At 42.2% G+C, this 10000-nt stretch overlaps 1 protein-coding gene across 1 annotated transcript in view; it reads left to right on the forward strand.

Moving 5' to 3' along the window:
- Positions 1–4717: 4717 nt before the first annotated feature.
- The window catches only part of olfml2a (olfactomedin-like 2A), a 29546-nt gene continuing 24263 nt past the window's right edge, over positions 4718–10000 (forward strand). Inside the window, exon 1 of the mRNA XM_019860975.1 lies at positions 4718–5062. Within this exon, the coding sequence (XP_019716534.1) occupies positions 4991–5062 (72 nt within the window). The 5' untranslated portion in view covers positions 4718–4990. The remainder of the gene's footprint in view (positions 5063–10000) is intronic.

Consider the following 10000-nt stretch of genomic DNA (forward strand, 5'->3'; position numbering starts at 1 on the left):
CTTAAATTGCATATCACGGCAGACATCTCAAAATACATAGTCTTCTGGGGGCTAAGCATATATTAATACATTTTGGTAGAGAGGAATATAGGCCTACTGTCATATAGGTTATGTTATCGGGCATCCTTCTAATTCTCTTGAACAACCAAGATTGAACTTTTGAACTCTTTATAATTTCTATTATCTAGTCCAGTTAAAGTCCAGGGGAGGAAGCCCCATCATAGTAAAGAGGATACTAATGTGATGTGTGTAGTTCTTCATAGCCTCTTCATTTTGCTCTCAAAGTGCACGGAATTGATGGATTTTTAATAGAATGTAGAAAAAATTTCTCCCGGAGGGGCATGCCCCCGGACCCCCCTAAAAGGGCTGTGTTCCCCTTGGGGCTAAGCTCCCCTTGTTCTTCAAACCTCGTGACGCCCCTGCCTTTTCCCCTCTGTTTTTGTGTATTCGCTCAGACTTCGACAAAACACAGACAATCAAGGAGTCATTAACAAACATTCGTTTGTTTGCAACTTTATTTTCGGTAATGTCCTCTGGCAAATGTCTGTGGTGTTTTTCTCAAATTGTCCAGCAGATGTCCATATTCCCATGTCCAATTCCAAACTAAGTGTCTGTTTCACATTCATTCATTCATTTTCCAATCCGCTTTATCCTCACAAGGGTCGAGGGGGGCTGTTACACAGTTTATGTTCATTTATTTGCAAATGAACATCAAAACGGAAGTATCAAGACACTTTGCAAGGTTTGCCAGATGTAGCAGTTGTTTTGCAGAACCTGGCCTGAATGAAGTTCGATTCACGGACGTCGAAAATAATCGTTTGTGGTTCTATTATGGCATATGTCATTCAGAAAAAAATAGCCTGCAGGCTTATTAATATACAGTATTACATTCTTCTTCTTCTTCTCCTTTCGGCACGTCCCTTTTCAGGGGTCGCCACAGCGAGTCAGTAATGTCCATCCGCCCCTGTAAACCGTCCTACCAACTCGCATGGTCGTCTTGGCAAAAGTTTTACGCCGGATGCCATTCCTGACGCAACCCTCCCCATTTCTCCGGGCTTGGGACCGGCACTGGGGAACAGTGCACCCCCGGGGGAGGGCACTGCCCCCCAGCGGCTGGGTTAATATACAGTATTACATTAATATAGTATAAAATATGTATCATATAAGTGATATTAGCTTCGCAGAGAAGGGGACTCATTAGCACGTCCGCCTCACAGTGCAGAGGCTCAGGGTTTGATTCAAGACCTTCCTGTGTGGAGTTTGCATCGTCTCCCTTTGGGTTTTACTCTAGTTTCCTCCCGCATTCCAAAAATATGCATGGCAGGTTAATGGAACACTCTAAATTGTCCCTAGGTGTGATCGTGAGCATGAATAGTTGTTCCTCTATGTGTGCCCTACGATTGGTTGCCAATCAGCTCTGGGTGTACACTGCATACTGCCCGAAGACACATGAGATAGGCTTCAGCACGCTTGCAATCCTCATGAGGAGATTAGAAAATGTATTTATGAATGGATCTAAGTGGCATTATGTTTGTTTTGATAGTATACTATTCAAACTTAATTTGTTGCAACTCATTATGAAAAAGTAAACCTGATATACTTGTACTCGAGTATACTTTATGTGTGGTGGTGTGGTGCTGTTGGCTTCTTCAAGCCAGGATCTCCAACTCTCACTAGAGCAGTTCACAAGCAAGTGTGATGCGATGAAAATCAGCAACTCCAAATCCGAAACAAAGGTCTTTATTCACAAAAGGGTAGAGTGCTTTCTCCGGTTCGGAAATGGGATCTTCCCCCAAGAGGAGCACTTTAAGTATATTGGGGTCTTGTTAATGAGTGAGGGCAGGATGGAGCGGAAGATCGACAGGTGGGTTGGTGCAGCATTTGCTGTGAAGTGGACTTTGTATCAGTCTGTCGTGTTGAACAAGGAGCTGAGCATAAAGGTGAAGCTCTCGATTCACCGGTCGATCTACCTTCCCGCCCTCACCTATGGTCACGAGCTATGGGTCATGACAGAAAGAACGAGATTCCGGATCCAAGTGGCTGAAATGAGTTTCCTCCGCAGGGTTTCCGGACTCTCCCTTTGAGATAAGGTGAGAAGCTCGGTCATCCGGGAGGGGCTCAGAGTCGAGCTGCTTCTCCTCCACGTCGAGAGGAACCAGATGAGGTGACTCGGGCATCTGATTAGGATGCCTCCTGGACGCCTTCCTGGTGAGGTGTTCCACGCATGTCCCACTGGTAGGAGGCTCCGAGGACGACCCAGGACACGCTGGAGAGACTTTGTCTCCCGGCTGGCCAGGGAACGACTTGGAATCCCTCGGGAAGAGCTACAAGAAGTGGCTGGGGAGAGGGAAGTCTGGGATCCCCTTCTAAAGCTGCTGCCCCCGCGACCCGACCCGGATAAGTGGTGTAAAACGGATGGAGTTTACTTTGGAAACTATACCACATATATTACTACTTTTTCATAAGGGTAGCTTTTTGTTTTTAATCAAGCTATCCCTGGAGATGGGCCCTGAGCAAAGGCTGCTTCAGAGCACACTTTTGTAGCCGACATTGCTTCGCTGTTCTTTGCTCCTACAAGCCGCTCTTCTTCACCCCTTCAATGTCTTTGCTACCAGCACATTGGCGCCATCTTGCGATGGTACACAAGATAGAGAGTCACTAAGCCTGTCCAGGGAGAGAAACATCTCAAACAAGCAGGATAGCGGACCTCAAGGACCAGAGTTTGACACCTGTGGTTTAAGTTAACAATGGGGGATGGAGAACTGAAATAGACTTGTTAATCTGCAGTCTGCCAAAGTATTATCAGAAGTCACTTTCACACTGGTTTCTGGGTTAGCCTACATTATGTTACATTATGTTTCTTGCAGCCCAAAACATAGCAGCCCGTGTGGTGTCGGCCATATTGGCCACTGAATTCAAATTGAAGGTTTGCTTAATTTTCTTCTAGTCTGATCTTGAAATCCACGACGAGTTGCTGGGAGAGCATGCTGATGAATCCCGCAGATTCAAAGGCACACTACGGTGCAGCTCATTATCTATTGTGGTGGCCAGTACATTCCCTCCCAGCATGTAACATTCTGTGGGGTCCCTTGCATTTTTCGCATTCTGGCCAAGGTCTTTTCTATTTATGAATCATGACATAACATAAAAAATAGGAATAGTTTTTATGAATTAAAAAAAAAAAGAACGTGATGAGCATAGCATACCATGCTTCTCGTCCACTATTTACTAACCGACCACCTTATCACGCAGTGTCTCGTGTTGCATTTACTAGGCTGCCTAGAGACCCTGGACCGAATGGTGATGCTGACTAGTTTTCCGGAGGCTTCCATGGACCTGGAGGAGCTGCTAGAGCTGGAACAGACTTCTCATGCACACTGTGACTGCCATGGCAATTTTCTTAACTGTTTACAAATCTGGCTTGGCTCCATGTCAATCATTACGCTTGCCCATCCTGTGCACTCGCATTTTTCTCGTATCCATTATGTTTTGTCCATGCTTTCCCGAAAAATGATTCGCATAAACCGTTACATCTGATCCATCACATCAGGTATTTATTCCTCTGTCTTTTTCGGACAGAACTTACTAAAGAGGGATATTGCCACGTCCGAAATATGTGCTCACACCCGCTAATGTCCATATCATATGCAGATCAGAGAAGATAATTAATAGTTAATAATTAGTCTGAAATTTAACACAAGACTCATTGCGCACGGCCCTTTGTGTTGAAAGTACTTGTTTCTACCTCAGTGATATGGCCACATATCTAATAATCTCATTGTAAACTGCTGCGCCACTTTCAGAATGCATTAACCCTTTCATGTACCCTGTGCCCTGAAAACATAAAATGTCCACTGTAGTAACCACTGTTCCTGAAAGGGTTAAATAAAATGGTAAAATGGTGGCTTGGAGGCATACCAGCAGATTTATCTGCCTGTCCAATTCAGACTGAACTCTCAAAAGTCCTACCCAAAGTCAACACTCACAAAGCCATTGGGGCTCAGTCCAATAGGAAAAGTAGAGGCATGGTGATGTCAGCGTGCCAATTGTTTCAACACTTAATGCTATGTTGTGTGAGTCTTTGGAGTTACACGCTCTAATTTCAATGGCATTTCTGTTTGCTATTTGATACTACCTTGGAAGATGGCAATTTTTTTTTTTTTTTTTTATGTACGCCTCCATTCTGTAATTTAATGCATGAGGAAATTTCAGCAAAGTGGAAATATAATTTCCCCTTGGAGACAACAATTAGTATTAACACATTACTTTAATATTCTGTTTCTCCCAAGTGCATTCGTCAGTAAGTGCATCTTTTTCAGGAATCTGTCTTGTTAACTTGCCCACAAATTAAATCTGATGGAGCCTTGCGTGGGCAGCATTTGAACTAATGCTGAACACATCTGTCTAACAGTTCAGTCGTTCCGAATTTCTTGATAGATTGTCAGATGGAGCGCTGCATGCATGCGACTCTGCACCATTCTCTCTGGATTGCAAAGTAGTGAGTAACCACATGATGGCGCTAACGGCATTTGCCATTACAATTATCCTTTCAAATTCCCACTTGACACTTTCAAATTCACTCTATTTTGCATGCATGGTTTCGGTTAACTTCGTCGACTTGGCAACCGAGAATTAAATCAATGATGGTGACGATTATGATGATAACATTGATTCTCGTTGTTATTGGCGTTGTCTATAGTAGTGCTAGTAGTAGTACAGTAACATCGAAACAGTAGTAGGTTTTGTGCTGTTATTAATAAGCTAGTGGGATGTATGTTTGGCTTTGTTCAGACTGTGGACACAAATTTAGTGTAAGCCCCTCCCAAGAGGAGGACAGCGGATGCCACCCTTTATCCATACACACGCTCACTCACTGTATGATCCTCCTGTGTGAAATGGAGCTGAATTAGGGGCCCTTCACTTTATGGCCACTTACAGGCTGAATGCGGTAACCAGCGGTTTGTTTTGCGTATGAGCGTTCACGGCAGAAATGATGTGGAGATACACGAACTTGTTCGCATGCCTGCTGGTCCTGTGCAAGGATGCGGCTTCACAGAGCAAGGTATGTGAAGATGAAATGCAAATCTCGAAGATGCCCAGTCTCGTTTCGATTCACAGTCATTCTGTTTTTATTTGCTTGTTTGTTTTTTGTTTTATTTCTTAAATTAAGCAGAAAAAAAACGTCAAACACCTAGCATGTTTGTGCAGCCGTTTCTCCTATTCTGTATGCTACCTTATGATTTGAGGAAATTTTCGGAAAGGGATATTGCAACATAAGTACCCATAGGGTCGAACCTGATGTCACTTGAGTGTGGTAGGCATCTGAAGGACGGCACTTGCTGGGAAAGCAATAATATCTGGCTGACCTTGTTTAGACAGCTGCTGAGCTCGAGTAACCCATTTAATCTCCCAGTCCATCCAAACCCGCGACACACAATGGGAGAGTGGAAACTTTGGCGCTTTTTAGATGAAGGCAATCGCGCATCTATAAACGAAATAGAATCGCATTCAGTAGCCCGCAAAACTCCAACGTGGAACTGCCACGTTTTGTCCAAGCACCAAACTGTACATTTTCATAGATACATACATCTAGTGTGTGCTTTTTTTAATCCAAAATCGAAGTAAAGCCAATAAAAGACAAAACAAAACGATATGATAGTTTAGCACTCCATTAGGTATAAAAACCAAGCGCTTCCTGCTTCCTCGGGAAACACAAGAAGAAAAAGAAACCCAAAAACCAGTGACATCTTTTTTAATTCGAAAACTCAATTTCAAACCTGTCAGCATAAACACAGCTTCTGAAAAGCATGTTGGTTTATATATATATATATATATATATATTTGTATCACTGGAGTAGTCTTAGAACCTATATATATATATATATATATGTGTTTTTTTTCTATGCTAATGTTTACCTGATTTTATGATTGAATGTAAACTAATCTACACTGTGCAGAAGTGCATTTAGGGCCAAAAAGAAGTCGATCATCAAATGGCATAAAACCGCAGTCCACAGATGCAATAGAGATTATTTGGTTGATGTTGCAGTGTTTCTTCAGATAAATAACACACACACAGTTAACTGTCTGACTGTAATGGTTCACATACCTATATGTAGCTATAGTTGTGCAAGCTGTACAGAACAGCACAGAATCACTCAACTATATCCAAGTATGGTGCATGACTGTCGAACAACTGTCTGTTCTGGATACAATCAAGAAGGGGAAAGGAATGGAGGTCAGTGAAGAGTAAAGCTGCCAGATAGCAAGTCACAGGTTGCAGCATGTGGAAGGATCAGCCCTAATCAGTGGAGTCATTTGAGTTACAATAGAAGCTACAATAAACGGTTGTAGCATCGTCATTCACCTCGATGAGGGATTCAAATCCAAAGCTTCAGCCAACGGGGTCCTTTTCTGATGTTTCTTTGTTTGTTTCATCAACATTGTGCAGAAATACAACCCTCAAAAGGAACAATGTGGTCCGAAGATGTTGTATGTGGCATAACAAAAGTGGACTTCGAGTCAATTCAGCACCTTTTGTAAACGTAAAAATGCTTATTGTAAAAAGAATATATCATTTATCAACCGCCTGGTCCTTAATATTGCTCTTGTGAATGACAGGGAGACTCAGGCTTAGAAGACACATGAGATGATGCTTGACAGCTTGTTGTACCTTAAGCCATTTTATGTCCATGTACTGCAAATAAATGGTGCAGGTTGCAACTCCTACATTCAACATGAGTGCAACCCCCATTGACTACCACAAAGGTGCCTTGAAAGACAGGCTTCATTCGTTCCATGACCATTCTTTATGAATCAAAGCACTCCTATCTCAAACCATCTTTCCCTGTTCCAATGAATGAAAATATTAATATTAATCTGTTCCAGCCTCCCCAGAATAAAAAAAACAAAAAAATGGCATTTTTAATAAGGAAAATAATATCATATAATATTCTACTTTTTAAAAAAACATTATAAATAATTGAATATAATGTAAATAATTAAACAGTTTGTACATCACGATTAACTAATTGTGGCTCCTACTGGTGTGCGTAACTTCAGGAGTATAATACAATCATGCAGACAAAAGTTTCAGTAAACTAAGGGACTCAGGAATCATCAGTACTGATTAGCATTATTATCATTTTGCTGGTCTACATGTCATGCTGTGCCATTTGAGTTCAAATAATTCCTTCGATCATGAAGACAGCATCATATAGTGCTGTTTTGAATTGTGTTAGCATACTTTCATAGGGCAAAGTTTTGTGGTTTAAATGGTAAAGTACACAATGTATAATTGTCTTTGTTTAATGTTTAGTTTGACATTAAACCTCAGCTGGAACTGCTAATTGATATCTCTTTTTAGAATATTTTTTTTATGATCTGCCAAACTGCTGCTTGCTGTGAAGTGAGTTGACTGCCACCATAGAGCGGTCACATTGTAAATTTTGCTCACAAGTCCCCCAAAAAAATGGCGAAATGAAAACTTGCAAGTTATGTAACTCATATTTTAATGCAACACTGTACTGGAAAAGAATGCATTTGATTCATATGAGGATTTTGTGTAACACCGAAAGCGCTCACAATTGATACATGATTCATCCACTCACACCTTCACACTATGTTGGTGGAAAACTTCGTTTTGTAGCCACAGCTGCCCTGGGGCAGGCTGACGGAAGCGTGGCAGCCAGTGTCCACCTACGGCCTTTCCGATCAAGAACATTCAAACTCCACACAGGAAAGCTGGGGCCCGGAATCGAACCCAGTGGTACCAACCCAGCTGTCTGTGGGTGGTGTACACCCACACAAACCCACACACACCCACCCACAAATATATATATATATAGATAGATAGATAGATAGATAGATAGATAGATAGATAGATAGATATAGATATAGATCGATAGATATAGATACACACACACACACACACACACACACACACACACACACACACACACACACATTCTGGTTCAAGCCTTCCTGTGTGGCATTTACATATTCTCCCAGTGCCTGCGTGGATTTTCTCTGGGTACTCCGGTTTCCTCCCACATTCCAAAAACATGCATGGAAGGTTGATGGAACATTTTAAATTGTCCCTAGGTGTGAGTGTGGGCGTGAGTGGTTGCTCGTCTCTGTTTGCCCTGCGATTGACTGGCAACCAGTTCAGGGTGTACCCCGCTTACTGCACCAAGACAGCTGGGATAGGCTAAAGCACGACAGACCCTTGTGAGAGAGGATAAGCGGATTCGAAAATGGATGGATGGACCGATGAAAAACAGTAAATATGATGCTAACTAAGCATACCCTCTTTTGCCTTGTGACGATAAATCTTTACGACCCTGCGCAAACTTGTTCATTTTGAGCTATTCGTGACCTTGAAAAGTTGTATGTTGGAGCCGTTGAAAACCGAGGACCCCAATTGAAACAAAACTCAACATTTCTTAGACACAACTGAATGAACTGCTGAACCAAATATCAATTCCTTTAATTTGTCTTTCATCATTCATCAAGATATTTTATAATTGAATATTTCCAACATTGGAGGGACAGCTTGAAAAAAAGCCCCTTTCTGCTAAATCAAAAAGCAGGACCTGTATAGGTATGGTTGAATGGGTTTGGTTTTGAATAACTTGCCTCTGAAGAACCCTAAACCCAACTGCATCAAACACTTTTTTGATGAACTTGAATAAAGACTGTTAGCCGGGCCCTCTCATCCAACATCTAGAGAAAGTCTTCCCACAGAGACATTCTAGTTCCAAAGGACTCCATATTTTCTTCTATTTTCAGTTCCTGTTGGTAAAATGGACGCATGGGACACCTCAAGACGGTGTCCCTGTAGTGTATGTTTAATGAGCAATAAAACATACTCATCTGACAGCAAGTTGGACAAGTGGTTTGCACATCTGCTTCATTGTCAAGAAGATCTGGGTTTAAGTCTTGGGTCAGGCCGTCCTGAATGGATTCTTTAGGTTTTGGTTCGCCGCGTCCTTGTGTGGCGTTTTCTCCACATACTCCTGCTTCCTCCCGTATTTCAGAAAATGCATGTGAGGTGAGCTGCATATTCTTATTTATCCAGTTGTGTGAATGGTTGTTTATCTATACCAGGGGTGTCAAACATACGGCCCGCGGGCCGGAACCAGCCCCCAAGGAGGTTTGATCCGGCCCGCGGGATGATTTAAAAGTGAAAAAAAAATGCATGAAAGACACAGAATGAATATTTTAAATAAAATGCAATTCGTGGATTATCCGCTAGGGGGCACACTGTTTTGATCACAGTAAAAGACAACATTGTTTTGATCGGGGAAGAAAACAGCAGTCTCAGTCTGTCACCGAGATAGACCCAACGCAGCAAATGATATGAAAGCGCCAATCAATGCTTCTTGAGACCAAAACAAAGGAAAGAGATGATATTTTGGTGATTCATAGCACAGTATGGTATAATGTTAATGGTCCGGCCCACTTGACATCTACCGAGTCCGTATGTGGCCCACAATGTGAAATGAGTTTGACACCCCTGATCTATACTGTATATGATCTGCGAAAGAGTGCCGATGTACCCCACTTCTTGCCTAAAGTCAGCTGTGAGTCAGGGTCTGGGTCACCTATCATCCAAGTGAGGTATAAATTGTATTGAAAAAAGACTGATGCAAGGATTCATATGTCATGCAGTTAGTGATCTGATTTACAATATGGTATACTGCCACCAAAACTTGTGTCTCGAAAAAGTGATATGTTCTGAAGCCATATATTGGTGCCAGTGGCAAAAACAAGAAACAAAGCTCTTTTTAGAAGAGAACAGGGGGCATGAAGGGCACCATCAAGTGGCGTGGGAAACAGTGCGGGCACCTGCTTCGTGTTTTGGTCATAAACAAACCAAAAGACAATCAGTGCAAAGTCAGGGGTGAGTGGCCACAAAAAAAAAAAAGGAGACAGTTGCTCAGTCGACTGTGTCCAGTGCTTGGCACAGTGGCAGATACTTGGCATCATTAAATGAACT

This window comes from Hippocampus comes, unplaced genomic scaffold, assembly GCF_001891065.2.
Source record: "Hippocampus comes isolate QL1 unplaced genomic scaffold, H_comes_QL1_v1.1 scaffold130, whole genome shotgun sequence".
Taxonomy (NCBI): domain Eukaryota; kingdom Metazoa; phylum Chordata; class Actinopteri; order Syngnathiformes; family Syngnathidae; genus Hippocampus; species Hippocampus comes.